This window comes from Schistocerca piceifrons, chromosome 10 (genome assembly GCF_021461385.2).
Source record: "Schistocerca piceifrons isolate TAMUIC-IGC-003096 chromosome 10, iqSchPice1.1, whole genome shotgun sequence".
Classification (NCBI taxonomy): domain Eukaryota; kingdom Metazoa; phylum Arthropoda; class Insecta; order Orthoptera; family Acrididae; genus Schistocerca; species Schistocerca piceifrons.
In genome coordinates, this window is record NC_060147.1 from 1,519,647 (window position 1) to 1,540,776 (window position 21,130).

General features: G+C 41.8%; 1 protein-coding gene across 4 annotated transcripts in view; it reads right to left on the reverse strand.

The window, feature by feature from the left end:
• Nucleotides 1-21,130, reverse strand: part of LOC124718901 — a 191,533-nt gene that overhangs the window by 39,388 nt on the left and 131,015 nt on the right. For all 4 annotated transcript variants that reach the window (XR_007005935.1, XM_047244548.1, XM_047244549.1 and 1 more), the window contains exon 3: nt 8,042-8,235. Coding sequence is in view for 3 of the 4 variants with exons in the window: in XM_047244548.1 (XP_047100504.1) it covers nt 8,042-8,235 (194 nt within the window). In the remaining variant the exon portion in view is untranslated. The remainder of the gene's footprint in view (nt 1-8,041; nt 8,236-21,130) is intronic.

The following is a 21,130-nucleotide window of genomic DNA, read 5'->3' on the forward strand; positions in this document are numbered from 1 at the left end:
TCCTTCCAACTTACCCTATATAATTTTTCTGTATTCTGAAGTTTGCATTCCAGACATATAGCTGTCACATACTGTGTTACATTATCATCAGCTGCTATTGTGTTAAAATAACTGATTCTATTTTATGTCTCAGCTATCTAAAACTTTAAACTGTATATCACACTTATATATATATTGAACAACATTTGATAACTATGGACATAAAACCATATGTTTCGAAAGAGGCTGTTCCCACAGAAGTTAAAACCTATAGTATGTATGTGTTTAGATGAAAGCTATAGCAGAATAAAGATCAGCAGAATACTATCAGAGCATTTTGGAGTCAGGATGGTCTTAGACAAGGAGACACATTATTTCTGACACTTTTTAATTTAAGTTCAATAAAGATAGACAGCAAACACAAAACATTAAGCTCAACTGAAATAAGACTGCAATAACCCGATAAATCTGCTTGGATATACAAGTCATTCTAATATGTGACAGCAAAAGAAGTTGCAGCTCAAAACCAAGTTCTCACAGAAATATCACGAGGTAAGCTGGGTTACAAAGTAACGAGGAGAGAATAGACTACACGGTCACGAGCAAGGCACCCAACGATCGAACTCCGATAACAGTCGATTGATTCAGTTTTAAAAGAATATACGTACTTAAATCTTTGGAAAGCATCTTTAACAAATAGAACAGAGTGGAAAGAGAGTTTAAGACAAGGATCACAGCGGCAAATAGAGTATATTTTGACTTCCAGTACATGTTGCACAGTAAACCTGTTTCGGGAAGTTTTAAAATCGGACTGTATCACAGTGCAATTCTCTCAGTACCTCTATATGGGTCAGAAACATTTGAATTAAGGAAAGCAGATGAACAAAAGCTGTTACTCTCTGAGAGAGAGGTATTAACTCTTTCCAATCCAATTTTTCTATCAGCTGCATTCTCCCCAACTCTTATTTATTTTATGCAGATTATTAAGCTACTGTTTTAAAAAAATAAAATGGAATAGAAGTTCACTTGAAAACTTTAGTTTCTTTTACGAGGCGTAAAAAAAAACCACGTAATTATTTTTTTAAAGCTACGTATTTTCAAATTATTTGCAAAACAACCTTATCCCCTTCAAAATACTCTTCATTACAACCGATACATTTGGCCCACTGGTGTTTCTACCGTTTGAATCGTTTTTTGCACACACATTTAGAAATGGCTGACTGCTCCTCCATCATTTTTTTCTCGACTTCATCAATGTAGTCAAATCGGTGTCCTTTCACGCCCTTTTCCATGTCTAGGAATATGAAAAAGTTACAGGGAGCCAGGTCACATGTGTGGGGCAGCAGAACCGTGCCATTTGTAGCCGAGAACTGGCTAACGGAGATGGCTGTGGGTGCAAGTGCACTGTTGTGGTGGAAAAACCAGTCTCCTGTCTGCCACAAACTCACTGAACAGAGCTCCGAGGTATCCCACTAATCTCTGACAATTGATCAATTGTCTGTCAATGGCTTGTGAGCACAAGCTCTCGATTTTGTTCAATATTTTTGTCAATTCGGACAGCTGTTGGACGTCCAAAATGAAGTTTGTAATCAGTGAACATGTTGCCATTTTTAAATCCAGCAAACCACCCATACACTCTTTGGAGTCTAACACTTGAATTGAATTCTTCCTCTGAATCCTACTGTATTCTCATCTACAACCAAATTTCTTTTAGATACATAAAGTTCTTTGCATTTACTGTAAACATACTAACACTCGTCACGTTGCTCCCTCTCATACATTGACATCAAAATATCTGAGAATGGGTGCGGGAGAAGGGGAGGGGGTGAGGGGGAGGGAGGGGGGCGGAGGGAGGGAGGGGGGCGGAGGGAGGGAGGGGGGGGAGAGGGGGGGGGAGAGAGAGAGAGAGAGAGAGAGAGAGAGAGAGAGAGAGAGAGAGGGGGGGGGGGGAGAGGGGGGGGGGGAGAGAGAGAGAGAGAGAGAGAGAGAATATCCCTGAAAAATGGAGTTCGTTCCAGCCGGTCTCCTGTAAAATAGTCAACTAATTCTGCCTTCAAATTCAGGGCCATGTTCAGTATTAAACAATGGAAAGCCTTCATTTCTTTTCATGGAACATCCCTCCACGAGTGCCACATTGAACGTTTTGTACGTGATGTTACTTTCTGCATTATTTCTCCAGCATACATATTTGTAGCATTCAAAGTTTCACTAACAAGATTTTCTGTGAAGAACAGTTGGAAATATTCTAGTTCAGATTTTGGTCACACACCATGAGGAATGGTGGTGAAACCTCTCTGGATGACACAAAAAGGAAAACTTCTCTAGATCACTATCACCACTGGGATAAATTTTCCAGATATTTGAACAGGTTCTGTCTCTTCAGTTTCCACTCCATCAGTATATTGCAATTCGTTAAAATGTGTATCAATGCACACAACAGAAGTTTCTACACAATCACATTCTCCTTCGTCCTCAATGTCTTCGAGAAGCCACCTGGCATCATCTTCATCACTTACACGTTCTGTACCGGCCATTATTCTACTTGAAACGTGTGAATGCAACACACTTTGAGTTGTCAAATCTTCATACTAACAACGGAAACTCCCCATGGCACCCCCGTCAGATTTAGTGGTAAGTTGGCCCATTGCATAGTCTGTCAAAAACGGAACACAGATCGAGCACCAGAACGGGAAGAACGTGTACTGAACTATGGAAAAAAGAAGAAAAATGGAAACAGTGAATGGTCCAAATTTAATATCTCTATTATTGAGCAACGTTAATAGTCATCGTGTTGTGGTTGTGTGGTCACGGTGTTGAACTGCGATGCAGGAGACCTGGGCTCAAATCTCACCTGATCCATTTTTTTACATTTTTTCTTCTTCTTCTTCTTCACAAAATTACAAACTTTCCATCCAGTCACTGATGGGTGTGTTCGCTGTATTCAAATTTGTGTCTGTGTTGTGGCATAACATCAGTTTGTAAGAAAGGGACCTCCTATTTGTTCTACACAGGTACCACATGTTATGCCTCTCGCATTCCGTTTTGGAAGTTTTGACTCTTAAATTCCTTCATTGTAACACAGTTCACACCTGTCGATTTGTTGTTTTCATTTCTCTGAGAGGTCTATGTGACATCTCCCCTGCTCTCGCTATTCGTCACAGAATACGAGTCATGTGGTAAGAATATACTACCGTCGCAGGTAAATGTGACGAATAGTGAGAGCAGGCGAGATGCCGCACAGACCTGTCACAGAAATAAAAAAAACAAATAAACAGGTGTGACCTATGTAACAACAACAAAATTTGAGAGTCAAAACTTCCAAAATGGAATGCAAGAAACATAATATGTGGTGCCTGTGTACGTCTGGAGGTCCCTTCGTTACATGTCGCTGTTGCAAACTGACATAATGCCACGACACAGATAAATTTGAATACAGCGAACACACACATCAAAGACCGGACGGAAAGTTCGTAATTTTGTGAAGGAGAAAAGAAAACACTGGACCGGGTGAGATTTGTACATGGGTCTCCCAGATGCAGGTCAACACGTGACAACACAACCGTGACACAACAACTATCAACGTTGCTCGATATATAGATATTACATTTCGACTGTTCACTGTTTTATTTTTCTTCTTTTTCCACAATTCAGTACACATTCTTCTTGTTTTCATGCTCGATCTGCATTCAGTTTTTGTCGGAGTATCCAATGGGTCAACTTACCACTAAATCTGGTGTTTGACGGGGAGCTACCCTCGCAAATGCTGCCACGATCCTAGCAAATTTCAACAACGGAGCTGACGGAATGCACAATAATGGAATTTCAGCTGATATCAGAGCTGTAGTCCTGGGGGGAGGGGGCGGGGGAGGGGGGGGGGGGGGGAGGTGAGGAAAATATTTGGCCCCGAGAAGAATCCCAACGTACTGGACTGCAGGACAGTAAAAAAACTAGGAACTCGCAGAGCTATGCTCATAAGCTGATATTAGCAAAAGGACGAAGAAAAGACAGACAGACATCCAATTAGGACAGAAGAGAAAAGACTATTGCGAGAAGTATTCTCACGATCTGTGAAGGGCAGAGGGGGCTGAGGAAGACCACAGAAATACCGGAAACACGATACCGACAATGATACAGAGGCGATGGGCCTGAAAAAAGGAGAATGGGGCACAAAAAACAGGCACAGGATTGTTTGGTAAAGGAAGAGAGAGAACACATACATTGTCCGAGACTAATGCGACAATCGAAACGACGAGGACAGATGATTATTTCTGTCATTAAAGAGTCATGAAACGACTTCATAAATTGAGTACGGTTATAGCAGAAAAAAATTTGCTTCTACACATGTGCGGAACAAGTAAAAAGTACGGGTATTTAGTGATATGATGTTCCTAAACAAGCAGGTAATATTACCGTGAAATAATGTATACATTAAACGAATACTTGTCGTGTGTGCAGTTTTTACTTCACATTATTCGTTAGTACACTTTTGCTGCGACTACATTCGAAGTGCCTCCCTCTCGAGGTCCCGTACTCGAGTCACGAGCACGGGAACAGCAGCTGAGGTCAGGAGTAACGAGCGAGCCCGACGGGTGGGCTGACAATCTCCAACTGTGAGGCTGTTGTCACCACACTCGACTGCTGAAAGAGCTGTCTACAAAATGTTCCACTCATTACAAATTTCTGTGCCACAAACACATTATTCCTGAACAAGGGGTTGCCCCACAACATGATGCCATAAGGGTTTACTGTGTGAAAATAAACAGAAAGTTTTTTCCCCTCCCCCACCCGCCAAAGTTATTACCTATAATGCAAAAACTGCAGAGCTTAAACATTTCAGATCTTCCAACTCCAGTTCTCATAATACAAACACTTATTATATCCCTCGTGACTTATTTTTAACAGTACACTTATGTGTCATGCAGAAAACAGAATTAAATGTATCCCATTTTCCCAGGAGGTTTGTGAATACCACCAATAGTTTTGTGAGACCACTGAAGCTTACTCTGGAGGAGAACACTGTACAGATATTAAGTTTTCTTTGTTTACAATAGCATTCACTGAACTTCTTCAAAGCACCTCATACACTACCAGAAAAAATTAGGACACCCACTGTGAGTTTTACAACTTATCCAAAATTTATTGTAGAAACAATACATATGGAGTACATGAAATGATACATTTACAGATCAATATCTCAAGCAGATTCAAGGTACCACCTGTGGACTCGTGTTGAAATACCTATGTCAGTACACAGTACCGGCTCCACAGACAGCAATGCCGACACAGTCTCCGGCACGCAGCCGATCGTGAAGGTGACAAATACTGTCTCCGGATACGTTATTCTGCACCTGCTTGATCTGTTCACATAGCTCTGTAAGAGTTGCAAGCAGACAAATCACACGAGTCACTCACTCCTGCCGTGCCCGACTCGAGACGAGTCCGGCAACGTACGGTCCGTGGAAGTTGTCACACATTTTGCAGAGCACGCCAAGTTTTACGTGCCGAGTGTCAACAAACATTATCCTATCGTAACAGCACATCACCTTCTCAATGCGAGAACAGAAGAAGAACTGACGAGGCGAGATTCCCCACACGTAGAGCTCGAGCTGCCAAAAGTGAATGTGAGCTGTAATTTATAAGGCTAGGTGTGGTCTCGGTGTGTCTAGCACGAACACAGTGTTCGGGACAGAGCTCACCAGTTTTTTGCAGTACACGCAAACAACCGTCACTCACATGCGAGCAGAATCTGCTTTCACCACCGAGTCCTCCAGGTGGTCCTCCGAAAGCGTCAGTCGAGCCGTGCAGGCCGACACCGAGGCACGAGTAGAGGACGGGCTGCAGGAGTGTGCAACTGTAGATACGCTGCTAGTAATCGCATCGGGACAGTTTGTGGTCGCACTCGTGTGGTCACACCTGTTCTCATCTACAGTGTGGAAGCTGTACGATCTACAACGGCTGCCTTTACACTACGACAGTCTCGGCAGGTTACCGTGCCGCACGTGACGTTCGGAACCTCGTCTACGAGTGTGAGAATGCTCACGTGTCCACTGCTGCCAACATCGTAGCTCGAAAGATGTGGTACATCTGACTCGTACGACAGTTCTCCGAAACGACTGTATCGCCACTCAAAAAGCGATAACTTTTTCTCTCTCAAACTTGCCGAGTAGGCTGTAGGGTGCACGAGTGCACCCTTGTGGCGTGGTGCGGCTCACTCGACAAATCTGCATTACACTGAGACTTAGGCTACAGACATTCCCTTTTAAAACATAGACATAGATGGCATTCTGGTAGTTATGCGGTGTACCCAGTTAAGTCAAGGCTCTGCGTGTGAAATTCCAAACGGTAGTGCGATCTAACGGCGAGTTGCAGCGTTACAATTCTCGCAGTTTCGAAGATGGTCGCGTACGAGGTCAAAGTGCTAGCACCGCTGCAGCGGGCATAGTGCCTGTGAATTTAACAGTACTTTTCTGACACTCATCGGAAAATGGTGGTACGGCAGCGAGGCGAGATATAGTTGTGTGTGTGCGGGTAAGAATTCGTCGAATTCGACCTGAATACCGAGGCAGGTTTCCGATCGCTCTTCCACGACAGCACCCCAGTGCACGAAGTGAAGATCGTGTACGAGTTTTTGGCCAGCAAACAGATCACAGTCCTGGATCACCCAACATATTCGCCATACCTGGCCCCCGAGAGAATTGTACTGCAATACTAAATGCATTTCCAAAAAAAGGGATAAAGTTATTGTTTTGAAACACTTAACCCTCAAGTGGGCACACCCTTCTACAAAGTGCTCCAATCACAAATCATATTGTCTAGTACATTCCATTGTTGTTTTACAATTGTGAGCCCAAACCTACTCCTCGATTACTGCTTCAGCTGACACAGTGATAAGTTTTGTCGTCACAAGTCCAAGTGAGCAGCAGTAATATAAAATTAAACAGCGAGTGAGGTGAGAAAAAATTCAATCCGTGCAAGAAAATGACCCAGATTAAGAGCTAAAACCACAATTCTACAATTAGGCAGTTGTGTACAAGGTAATTAGTAGCCAAATAAGCAGTTCATTGGGATCTGATGCAACTGCACAGTTTAATGCTTCGGGTGGGTCATTACTGTAGGGTAACACCTGTACGTGGCAACAGAATGATACGATGAAAGTTTATTTTACTGTTGCTTACTTAAGCAGTGCTTTAGCTCACATAATGCAAGTTTGTTTTATCATTGTTTAATTAAACTAAATTAAACTCTGCATTTGCTCGTACACGTTAACTTCGGTAACAAAGTCCACTATTCTTTACACGTGTACAAATTACACACATTATGAAAAATGGCGCACCTGCCAAGGTTAAAAAGATTTCAGTTGTGCATCGATTGAGGGAGGAGACTGTTTTGAATTGATACAGTGATTCTGTGAATGTAATTTGTGACTTAATTTTCATAGCCATAGTACTAACAGAACTGGAATAAACATAGTACGGCACTAGCATTTGAATGCAGCCAATTTGCCAATTACTTAGAGCCAAGTGGTTTATACAGTAACACGACAAGCTAGCCAGTGAGCCGTCATCCTCTCGACATACATAAGGGAACTTCACCAGCTTTGCCTAGTCACTGAGGGTGGAGGCTTCCATCAAAAGCTCGAAATTTTATCAGAATTTGATATGTCAAGTGACCTGAGAACTTATGTTTGTAACTGAAGAAAGGCATTGTATATTGTCAAAATGAGTTATTGTGCCAAACACATGAGACAAATACCTAAGAAGACAGCATGAGATAGCTACTTTGGTTATGGGGGAAACTAGGGAATGTTGGTGGTGATGGTGGTGGTGGTGGTGGTGGTGGTGGTGAAGTGGGGGCTGCTACCGCTACCACCACCACCACCTCACTATCCAACAGACTGTGAGCTCCTTTGCAGCTGGTTGGTATTTTAACTACGAGAGATATCATACAAATTCCTTCGACCACACAGTGACACTGCTCACACCGTCACAAGACTGACGTCATCCACTGTCATCCTGGAAAATTTTGGAGTCTCTCGAGCAGACTTTTATGGGCCATTTCTAACCTGTAACGGAACGGGAACTTCGTCATCTGGCCTCAGCTCCGGCAGGGCCGTGACGCTCGCCTCCACACGGCCCACATTCTCCTCCCGCAGCGCTCCTCGCAGGTGCATGGCGTACTGCTTCAACCTGGCTTCCGTGTACTGCAGGTCCTGGAGTGGGGTCGCCCAGTACAAGCGCCATTGCCGGCCGACAATAACTGAAAATGTGACGAGTATGTTATCGACTGTACGAACTTACAAGTCTCTCTCTCTCTCTCTCTCTCTCTCTCTCTCTCTCTCTCTCTCTCTCTCTCTACACACACACACACACACACACACACACACACACAGCATGAACATTATATAAACTGCAGGGTTGGATTCATGACTGTAAATGGGAGAAAAAAAGATCCTATGAACACATGTCCATAAATGTATCATTGCCACGGTAGATGGTGGTAACTAATGACAGTTCCTCTGACCACACATCACATGTTCCTTATTTCTTGTAGATGATCGGGACAGTATCGGTTGTCGTGCAGGATACACACAACCGTACTCTGGCTTACACCGTGTTGGTAGGCCACTTGCTGGGAGCATGTACTAGGATTCATCTCAATACACCACAGAACCCGGTCCTCCAATTCTGGTGTATGCACAGTCCGCCACCTCCCTGCACCTTTGTCTGTCTAAAAGGACCCCCGATCACACAAATGCCCAAAAAGGGCTCGAAATGTTGTGTGATGTGGTCGGTGTAGGTGAAGATACTCATTTTGGTTTAGCTGTGCTGCCTCTCGAACATTTCCATCTGCTCGGCCGTACACGATCGCTATCTCAGCTCGTTCCCGAGAGAAAAACCGGGCCGTTTACATCGGCCTGCGTCAATCACACAGCCTGCAACACATGAAGAACACGTGGCACCTGGTCAGATGAACTGGCATTTGTCAGTACCATCTACTGTGGCAATGATGCATTTCCAGACATATTCGTAGGACCTTTTTTTATTTCATTTCCAGTCTGGAATCTATTCCTGCAATTTGTCAGTTTCATAAATGTTCACCTTGTCAGTTTTATTGATGTTCACCACACATAATTAAAAAATCAGTGTTCTGCCGGGTTTTACTTACAACAGGTTTGATGCGGCCAGCCACGAACTCCTCTCTCGTGTTAACCTCTTCATTTCAGGCTAACACCTGCATCCGACATCCTCAATTAATTATGAGGTATTTTTCAATCTCTGTCTCACCCTCCAGTTTTTACCCTCTGCAGCTTCCTCTAGCAGTACAGAAGTTACTCCCTGATATCTTAACACGTGTTCAATCATCCTTGTTAGTGTTCTCCACACATTCCTTTTCTCAATGATCCTGCAAAGAACTACCCTATTCCTTATCTTATCACTCCATCCAATTTTCAACATCTTTCTAACACTTCTCTTCTTTTCTGATTTTCTCAGAGTCCATGATTCACTACCATACAATGCTGTGCTATAAACGAATCTCTCACAATTTCTTCCTCGAATACATGAACACAACACCAGGAAAAATGCAAACCTGCATGTTATACGTACAAACACTCAACTGCGTAAAAAGGGAGTTTTCCACATGGGCCTCCAACTGTTCAACAATCTTCCCACTAGTATTAAGTCCATCGAAGACAACATAAAATTTAGCAAAGCCGTGAAGTCATATTTGTTGTGTCATTGTTTTTACTCTGTAAATGAATACTTAGAACAGTAATCTTGCTGTTTGTGTTAAATTGAAAACATTGAGCAATATAATACATTAGGGCACTATGGGCCTATGTTAATATATGTTAACAATGTTAAATGATATTTTCCAACATCTGCAACACACTGTGTACCATCAAATCACATGGAATAAATAAATAGATTAAAGCCAACACTTGACACTAGCAAATTTCTCTTGCCCAGGAATGTCCTTTTTAACCATGATACTCTGTTTTTAATATCCTACTTCCTTCAACTAACATGTTTTATTTTGCTTCCATAACAGCAGAATTTCTTCACTTCATCTGCGCGGAAGTTCCCAGTTTTGGTGGCAAGTTTCTTTAACTCGTTTGTGCTATTCCTCACTGCTTTCATCTTTCTTCAATTTACTTTCAATCAATAGTGAGTGCTCATTACACTGTTTTCCAATTCTTCATCACTTTCCCTGAGGATAGCAAAGTCTTCAGCAAATCTTATTGATATGCTTTAACCCTGAAATGTAATCCCTCTCTCAAATCTTTCTTTTATTTCTGTCATCGCTCCTTCTACGTACAGATCTAACAGTAGGAGTGAAAGATTGCATTCCAGTTTTATACCATTTTTAATCCGAGCACTTTGTTCTCGATCTCGCATTTTTATTGTCCCTCTCAGTTCTTCAAACATGACGCACCATTTTACATTGCCCTACAATTTTTGATACCAATAAAACGACATCTCAATATTTCTCAAGTCTCGACTCGATTATCGAGAGCTACATCGTAACTGCCTTTTTGGCACTTTTACCTTTCCGAATGCAAAACATTTCACCACGTAACAGATCCTCAATTATCTCTCCCATCGGTCTGTACGTTATTCTCGTCTAAAACAGAAATGTGGATAGAGACGTATTAAACAGTCCTAGCTTTCTGGCTAGTCAGTTTCTTCGTCGCAGACGGCAGATGGATAGATTCGGGATGGAGAAGACAGCTCACTCAGACTTGCCTGGTGTGGTTACTAGAGGGAAAAAAAAAATTATTTTCCTCCTTCCTAAAATTCCAGACCGATCACTTCTTATCTAACACACACTACCTCTGCCAGCAGCTGGCACTCCCCCTTTCATTCCCGGGATCTGCTAATGCACACAGTGTGGTTCTCTTCAAAGCCCGCGCTCACTTACGGCCTGGGTTCTGAACAACCTGGCCGTGCTTCCCTGCCTTATCCGCCTTATCCACCTCATCCCTCTGAGGAAGGAACTCACAGTTACACCAACAAGGATAGTTTTTCTTCAATTTTGCTAATGTATTTCCAATACTCAGTTCCACCACCTGGAGGTAAATACGGTATTAGACAGCCTGTCTTTGTAATTTTGTATTTTTCTGAAATAAATTATTCTCAAAACAGCAAAATTATTAGTTTTGCGATGCTACACATGTTGTAACAGAACAGTCTTACATTTCATATTACACAAGAACCTCGTTTATCTGGCCCTAATTAATGTGGATTTCCAGTTTGTTCCAAATCGATGGAAGATGGAAAAAACTAACAGTTTACCTAGAATGTGCTTTTCTCTTATTGCAAAAATAAAAGGTTTGTATATTATAGCACATATCACAGTTTTTGCATTTAGGACAATATTTCTGGATTATCCAAATTTTCAGATGGATAGATTCGGGATGGAGAAGACAGCTCACTCAGACTTGCCTGGTGTGGTTACTAGAGGGAAAAAAAAATTATTTTCCTCCTTCCTAAAATTCCAGACCGATCACTTCTTATCTCACACAGACTACCTCTGCCAGCAGCTGGCGCTCCCTCTTTCATTCCCGGGGTAAATGAGAAATAGTTGCTGCAACATCACATGCCGGTGTAGGATTTCTGGAGTTTTAGCAGCACCACGACGAGCTGTGGGTTAACGCAGCTGTCAGCTGTGTAAACAGAGAGCCGAGCAGACTGCCCTTTGCCGTGCGTGTTGCCGCAACTGCGAGATGGAGTACACAAATCGTTGCCTGTGTCAGAGTGGCAGGGGAAGTAACAACAAACTGAGTCATACCGGCAACTTATGCAGCACATTGACAGGAGACAGTAAATACAGTAGATGGCTCTAAATTTTTGGGTGTACATATCAACAAAAAGAAATATATTACTGAACATCTGAAACAATTAAGTGCAGCTACCTTTGCTCTTCGTATAATTGGTAGTCTCGGAAACGAGTGAATCGATCCTCTGACACATTTTGCATACTGCCCCTCAATAATGCCTTATGGAACAATTATGTGGGGTAACTAACTGCCGAGAAAGAAAGCACCGATTGTACTAAAGTGAGCAGTAAGAACACTTTGTGGTGTTCAGCAGTGGTCCTCCTCACGTAGCTACATCTGAAAGGAATTTGGCATTTCAGAGGCAACATCACAATACATACATCCACTAAAGAAATTTGTCATAAACCAACCATCCCAAATTCAGAAGAATAGTAATGCCCATATCTACTACAGAGGAAAGCCTAGAGCTGTTGGTGGCTCACAAAGAAGCTCCAGATGCAGCATTTGCCTAAATATAAAATGTCTGACAGGTAACAATGCACATTGTTGTTGTTGTTGTTGTTGTTGTGGTGGTGGTGGTGGTGGTGGTGGTGGTCTTCAGTTCAGAGACTGGTTTGATGCAGATCTCCAGGCTACTATGTCCTGTGCAAGCCTCTTCATCTCCCAGTACCTACTGCAACCTACATCCTTCCGAATCTGATTAGTGTATTCATCTCTTGGTCTCCCTCTACGATTTCTACCCTTCACGCTGCCCTCCAACGCTAAATTTGTGATCCCTTGATGCCTCAGAATGCGTCCTACCAACCAATCCCTACTTCTAGTCAAGGTTTGCCACAAATTCCCCTTCTCCCCAATGATATTCAGTACCTCCTCATTGTTTAAGTGATTTACCCATCTAATCTTCAGCATTTTTCTGTAGCACCACATTTTGAAAGCTTCTATTCTCTTCTTGTCAAAACTATTTATCGTTCATGTTTCACTTCCATACATGGCTACACTCCATACAAATACTTTCAGAAACGACTTCCTCACACTTAAATCTATACTTGATGTTAACAAATTTCTCTTCTTCGGAAATTCTTGTCATTGCTAGTCTACATTTTATATCCTCTCTACTTCGACCATCGTCAGTTATTTTGCTCCCCAAATAGCAAAACTCCTTTACTACTTTAAGTGTCTCATTTCCTAATCTAATTCCCTCAGCATAAACCCTCGTTTTGCTTTTGTTGATGTTCATCTTATATTCTTCTTTCAAGACACTGTCCATTCCGTTCAACTGCTCTTCCGGGTCCTTTGCTGTCTCTGACAGAATTACAATGTCATCGGCGAACCTCAAAGTTTTTATTTCTTCTCCGTGGATTTTAATTCCTACTCCGAATTTTTCTTTTGTTTCCTTTACTGCTGGATCAATATACAGATTGAATAACATCGAGGATAGGCTACAACCCTGTCTCACTTCCTTCCCAACCACTGCTTCCCTTTCATGCCCCTCAACTCTTATAACTGCCATCTGGTTTCTATACAAATTGCAAATAGCCTTTCGATCCCTGTATTTTACCGCTGCCACCTTCAGAATTTGAAAGAGAGTCTTCCAGTCAACACTGTCAAAAGATTTTTGTCACACAAATATCTATGTATTTGGCATGTTAATATTGCATAAAAATCTAGGCTATTTTTAGAAGTCATCTGGTTGGCATGGAGGAGCTCATTGTATTTACCTCAATTAGTTAGTTAGTTACATGTTCCATAGATTATTTGAATGATTCTTCTGTTGAAATGATGTGAAATGAGTCAGTTTACAGGATATGTATATGAGGTCTGTTCAAAAAATTCCAGAACATTCATAATTTTGCGCCAATGGCGTGTTGAGCAAAGTGCAGTTGGCATCCCTGTATGTACTGGTGTTTAATATGTAGCTGCCGGAAGTTTCATTGTTAGTTATTGTTCAGTGCTGTATTGAGTAGAACATAGTGTCGCACAGTTAGCAAATTTCGAGATAGCAGAGCTAGAGGAGCGATGCGTCTGCATTAAATTGTGTGTGAAATGGAAGAAAACCTTTACAGACACACATCAAATGATGAAGGAAGCCTACCATGTTACAAATGGTTCACACAGTTTAAAAATGGACAGATGGAAGTTAAAGATGACCCTCATTTAGGATACCCTTCGACGTCTACTGACGACGCTCGTGTCAGGAATGTCAGTGAAATTGTGTAACGATCAAAGATTGACTGTCTGAGAGATTGCAGAAGAATCGTGTCATGAAATCCTGACGAAGAATCGTGTCATGAAATCCTGACACAGAATCTCGGAATGCATCTTGCTGCCGTCAAGTTCGTTCCACGACTCGTGAGTCGAGACCAGGAAGACTTCATCCCACAATCTGCGAAGGGCTTTTGGATCGCACAAATGAGAACGAGATGTTCCTTATGCGAATCGTAACTGGTGAGGAGACATGGGTGTATGATTATGATGTTGAGACCGAGGTTCAATCTTCGCAATAGGTCAGGAAAGGTTCTCCAAGGCCGAAAACAGCTTGTCACGTCAGGTCAAATGTCGAAGCCATGCTGAGAGTTTTCTTTGACTTAGAAAGATTAGTTCATCACAAATTCGTGCCACAGGGGCAAACTGTTAATTGTTAGTAGTATCGAGACGTGTTGCAACGCCTGCAAGAAAATGTGACAAGTAAACGGCCTGAAACGTGGCGAGATAGTTCACGACTTTTGTATCACGATAACATGTTCGGACATTCGTCACTGTTGGTGTACAACTATTGCACAAAAAACGAAATCACTGTGTTGCCTTATCCTCCATACTCTGTAGAACTAGCTCCTGTAACTTTTTTTTGTTATTTATAAAGTTGAAAATCCAAATAAAGACAAAAGTTTGCAACAATAGGCGGGATAGAAGAAAATTTGCAGACGGTGCTTTGCACAATCCGGCAAGAGGCGTACAAAGACTGCTTCCGGAAGTGGAAACGGCATTGGGAGTGTCGTATCAATTTTGGGGGAGGGTATTTCGAAAGAGAACGTGCACAATATGTAAAAGGTAAGCATACAACATTTCTATGGACAAAGTACCGGAATTTTTTAAAGAGACCTCGTACAAGGTAGTGTTAATGTCAACATTAATGGGCAAACTGTTCTTTAGCCATATTCATGCAACTACACAAAAATGCCTTTTTTTTTTTTTTTTTTTTTTTTTTACAGACTGCCAGTTTTTAAATAGAAATTAATCTTAGAAGGAGTTGTCCAGGATAAACGATTTTAGGTTAGATATACAACTTGCAATCGTTTATCCAGGACAACTCCTTCTAAGATTAATTTCTATTTTAGGTTAGATATACAACTTGCCCCACACCCCATCAACCATGACCTTACCGTTGGTGGGGAGGCTTGCGTAGCTCAGCGACACAGATAGTCGTACCGTAGGTGCAACCACAATGGAGGAGTATCTCAAGAGCGGTTCCTGAAGAGGGGCAGTAGCCTTTTTAGTAGTTGCAGGGGCAACCGTCTGGATGATTGACTGATCTGGCCATGTAACACTAACCAAAACGGCCTTGTTGTGCTGGTACTGCGAACGGCTGAAAGCAAGAGGAAACTACGGCTGTAATTTTTCCTGAGGGCATGCAGCTTTACTGTATGGTTAAATAATGATGGCGTCCTCTTGCGTAAAATATTCCAGAGGTAAAATAGTCCCACATTCGGATCTCCAGGTGGGGACTACTTAGGAGGACGTCGTTATCAGGAGGAAGAAAACTGGCGTTCTACGGTCGGAGCGTAGAATGTTGGATCTCTTAATTGAGCAGGTAGGTTAGAAAATTTAAAACGGGAAATGGATAGGTTGAAGTTAGATATAGTGGGAATTAGTGAAGTTCGGTGGCAGGAGGAACAAAACTTCTCGCCAGTTGAATACAGGGTTATAAATACAAAATCAAATAGGGGTAATGCAGGAGTAGGTTTAATAATGAATAAGAAAATAGGAGTGTGGGTAAGCTACTACAAACAGCAGAGTGAACGCATTATTGTGGCCAAGATAGACGTGACGCCCATGCCTACTACAGTAGTACACGTTTATATGCCAACTAGCTCTGCAGATGATGAAGAAATTGATGAAATGTATGATGAGATAAAAGAAATTATTCAGGTAGTGAAGGGAGACGAAAATTCAATAGTCTTGGGTGACTGGAATTCGAGAGTAGGAAAAGGGAGAGAAGGAAACATAGTAGGTGAATATGGATTGGGGGTAAGAAATGAAAGAGGAAGCCGTCTGGTAGAATTTTGCACAGAGCATTACGTAATCATAGCTAACACTTGGTTGAAGAATCCTGAAAGAAGGCTGCGTACAAGGAAGAGGCCTGGAGATACTGGAAGGTTTCAAGAAGATTATACAGGGTGATGTAAAAAGAATACCACAACTTTAGGAATTTAAAACTCTGCAACGACAAAAGGCAGAGCTAAGCACTATCTGTCGGCGAATTAAGGGAGCTATAAAGTTTCATTTAGTTGTACATTTGTTCGCTTGAGGCGCTGTTGACTAGGCGTCAGCGTCAGTTGATGCTAAGAGGGCGACCGCTCAACAGAAAGCTTTTTGTGTTATTTAGTACGGCAGAAGTGAATCGACGACAGTTGTTCAGCGTGCTTTTCGAACGAATTATGGTGTTAAACCTCCTGATAGGTGGTGTATTAAACGTTGGTATAAACAGTTTACAGAGAATGGGTGTTTGTGCAAAGGGAAAAGTTCTGGACGGCAGAGAACGAGTGATGAAAATGTAGCACGCATCCAGCAAGCATTTGCTCGCAGCTCAGGAAAATCGACTCACAGAGCTAGCAGAGAGCTGCAAATTCCACAATCAACTGTATGGAGAGTCCTACGAAAAAGGTTAGTTATGAAACGTCAACTACCCGAGGCGATGGATCGGCCGCCAGGCAGCCCGTGACAGAGCACTTCATCACTGGCCTCCAAGAAGCCCTGATCTTACCCCCTGCGATTTTTTCTTATGGGGTATGTTAAGGATATGGTGTTTCGGCCACCTCTCCCAGCCTCCATTGATGATTTGAAACGAGAAATAACAGCAGCTATCCAAACTGTTACGCCTGATATGCTACAGAGAGTGTGGAACGAGTTGGAGTATTGGGTTGATATTGCTCGAGTGTCTGGAGGGGGCCATATTGAACATCTCTGAACTTGTTTTTGAGTGGGAAAAAAAAAAAAAAAAAAAAAAAAAAAAAAAAAAAAAAAAAAAAAAAAAAACCTTTTTAAATACTCTTTGTAATGATGTATAACAGAAGGTTATATTATATATAAAAACAAAGATGAGGTGACTTACCGAACAAAAGCGCTGGCAGGTCGATAGACACACAAACAAACACACACACACACACACAAAATTCAAGCTTTCGCAACAAACTGTTGCCTCATCAGGAAAGAGGGAAGGAGAGGGGAAGACGAAAGGAAGTGGGTTTTAAGGGAGAGGGTAAGGAGTCATTCCAATCCCGGGAGCGGAAAGACTTACTTTACGGAAAGGTTATATTATGTTTCTTTCATTAAATACACAGTTTTAAAGTTGTGGTATTCTTTTTTAATCACCCTGTATAATGTTAAGACAGAGATTCAGGAACGAGGTTTTAAATTCTAAGACGTTTCCATGGGCAGATGTGGTCTCTGACCACAATCTATTGGTTATGAACCGTAGACTAAAACTGAAGAAACTGCAAAAAGGTGGAAATTTAAGGAGAGGGGATCTGGATAAACTGAAATAACCAGCGGTTGTAGAGAGTTTAAGGGAGAGCATTGGGGAACGATTCACAGGAATGGGGGAAAGAAATACAGTAGAAGAAGAAAGGGTAGAGTTGAGGGATGAAATAGTGAAGGCAGCAGAGGATCAAGTAGGTAAAAAGATGAGGGCTAGTAGAAATCCTTGGGTAACATAAGATATATTGAATTTAATTGATGAAAGGTGGAAATATAAAAATGCAGTTAATGAAGCAGGCAATAAGTAATACAAATGTTTAAAAAATGAGATCGACAGGAAATGTAAAATGGCTAAGCAGGGATGGCTAGAGGACAAATGTAAGGATGTAGAAGCATATCTCAATAGGGGCAAGATAGATACTGCCAACAGGAAAATTAAAGATACCTTTCGAGAAAAGAGAACCACTTGTATGAATATCACTAGCTCAGATGGAAACCCAGTTCTAAGCAAAGAGGGGAAAGCAGAAAGGTGGAAGGAGTATATAGAGGGCCTATACAAGGGCGATGTACTTGAGGACAATATTATGGAAACGGAAGAGGATGAAGATGAAGATGAAATGGGAGATATGATACTGCATGAAGAGTTTGACAGAGCACTGAAAGACCTGAGTCGAAAAAAGGCCCCGGGAGTAGACAGCATTCCATTAGAACTACTGACGGCCTAGGGAGAGCCATACATCTTGCTCACGAGATGGTTTTGTCAGGATAAAACTCTACCATCTGGTGAGCAAGATGTATGAGACAGGTGAAATACCCTCAGACTTCAAGAAGAATATAATAATTGGAATCCTAAAGAAAGTAGGCATTGACAAATGTGAAAATTACCGAACTATCAGTTTAATAAGTCACGGCTGCAAAATAATAAGACGAATTCTTCACATCCGAATAGAAAAGCTGGTAGAAGCCAACCTCGGGGAAGATCAGTTTGGATTCCGTAGAAATATTGGAACACGTGAGCCAATACTCACCCTATGACCCTTCAGATTAAAGAAAAGCAAACCTATGTTTCTAGCATTTGTAGACTTAGAGAAAGCTTTTGGCAATGTTGACTGGGAAACACTCTTTCAAATTCTGAAGGTGGCAGGGGTAAAATACAGGGATCAAAAGGCTATTTACAATTTGTACAGAGGCCAGATGGCAGTTATAAGAGTCAAGGGGCACGAAAGGGAAGCAGTGGTTGGGAAAGGAGTGAGACAGGGCTGTAGCCTATCCCCGATGTTATTCAATCTGTATATTGAGCAAGCAGTAAAGGAAACAAAAGAAAAATTAGGAGTATGAATTAAAATCCATGGAGAAGAAATAAAAACTTTTAGGTTCGCTGATGATATTGTAATTCTGTCAGAGACAGCAAAGGACTTGGAATAGCAGTTGAATGGAATGGACAGTGTCTTGAAAGGAGGATATAAGATGAACATCAACAAAACCAAAACTAGGATAATTGAATGTAGTCGAATAAAGTCGGGTGATGCTGAGAGTATTAGATTAGTAAATGAACCGTAGACTAAAACTGAAGAAACTGCACCTTCAGAATTTGAAAGAGAGTATTCCAGTCAACATTGTCAAAAGCTTTCTCTAAGTGTACAAATGCTACAAACGTAGGTTTGCCTTTCCTTAATCTAGCTTCTAAGAGAAGTCGTAGGGTCAGTATGCCTCACGTGTTCCAACATTTCTGCGGAATCCAAACTGATCTTCCCCGAGGTCGGCTTCTACCAGTTTTTCCATTCGTCTGTAAAGAATTCGCGTTAGTATTTTGCAGCCATGACTTATTAAACTGATTGTTCGGTAATTTTCACATCTGTCAACACCTGCTTTCTTTGGAATTGGAATTGTTATATTCTTCTTGAAGTCTGAGGGAATTTTGACTGTCTCATACATCTTGCTCACCAGATGGTAGAGTTTTGTCAGGACTGGCTCTCCCAAGGCAGTCAGTAGTTCTAATGGAATGTTGTCTACTCCCAGGGCATTGTTTCAACTCAGGTCTTTCAGTGCTCTGTCAAACTCTTCATGCAGTATCGTATCTCCCATTTCATCTTCATCTACATCCTCTTCCATTTCCATAATATTGTCCTCCAGTACGTCGCCCTTGTATAGACCCTCTATATACTCCTTCCAGCTTTCTGCTTTCCCTTCTTTGCTTAGAACTGGGTTTCCATCTGAGCTCTTGATATTCATACAAATGGCTCTCTTTTCTCCAAAGCTCTCTTTAATTTCCCTGTAAGCGGTATCTATCTTCCCTCTCGTGAGAGAAGCCTCTACATCCTTATATTTGTCCTCTAGCCATCCCTGCTTAGCCATTTTGCACTTCCTGTCAATCTCATTTTTGTGACGTTTGTATTACTTTTTGCCTGCTTCATTTGCTGCATTTTTATATTTTCTCCTTTCATCAATTAAGTGCAATATTTCTTCTGTTACCCAAGGATTTCTAGTAGCCCTCATCTTTTTACCTACCTGATCCTCTGCTGCCTTCACTACTTCATCCCTCAGAGCTATCCATTCTTCTTCTACTGCATTTCTTTCCCCCATTCGTGTCAATTGTTCCCTTATGCTCTCCCTGAAACTCTGTGCAACCTCTGGTTTAGTCAGCTTATCCAGGTCCCATCTCCTTAAATTCCCACCTTTTGTGGTTTCTTCAGTTTTAATCTACAATTCATAACCAATAGATTGTGGTCAGAGTACACATCTGCCCCTGGAAATGTCTTAAAATTGAAAACCTGTCTTATCATTATATAATCTATCTGAAATCTGTCAGTATCTCCAAGCTTCTTCCATGTATATAATCTTCTTTTATGACTCTTGAACCAAGTGTTAGCTATGATTACATTGTGCTCTGTGCAAAATTCTACCAGGCGGCTTCCTCTTTTATTTCTTACCCCCAATCCATATTCACGTACTATGTTTCCTTCTCTCCCCTTTCGTACTACCGAATTCCAGTCACCCATGACTATTAAATTTTCGTCTCCCTTCACTATCTGAATAATTTCTTTTATTTCATCATACATTTCTTCAATTTCTTCGTCATCTGCAGAGCAAATAAACTTTTACTACTGTAGTAGGTGTGGGCTTTGTGTCTATCTTGGCCACAATAATGCGTTCACTATGCTGTTTGTAGTAGCTTACCCACATTCCTATTTTTTTTTATTCATTATTAAACCTACTCCTGCATTACCCCTACTTGACTCTGTATTTATAACCCTGTATTCGCCCGACCGAAAGTCTTGTTCCTCCTGCCACCGAACTTCGCTAATTCCCACTATATCTAACTTTAACCTATCCATTTCCCTTTTTAAATTTTTTAACCTACCTGCCCGATTAAGGGATCTGACATTCCATGCTCCGATCCGTAGAACGCCAGTTTTCTTTCTCCTGATGACAATGTCCTCATGAGTAGTCCCCGCCCGGAGATCCGAATGGGGGACTATTTTACCTCCAGAATATTTTACCCAAGAGGATGCCATCATCGTTTAACCATACAGTAAAGCTGCATGCCCTCGGGAAAAATTACGGCTGTAGTTTCCCCTTGCTTTCAACCGTTCGCAGTACCAGCACAGCAAGGCCGTTTTGGTTAGTGTTACAAGGCCAGATCAGTCAATCATCCAGACTGTTGCGCTGCAACTACTG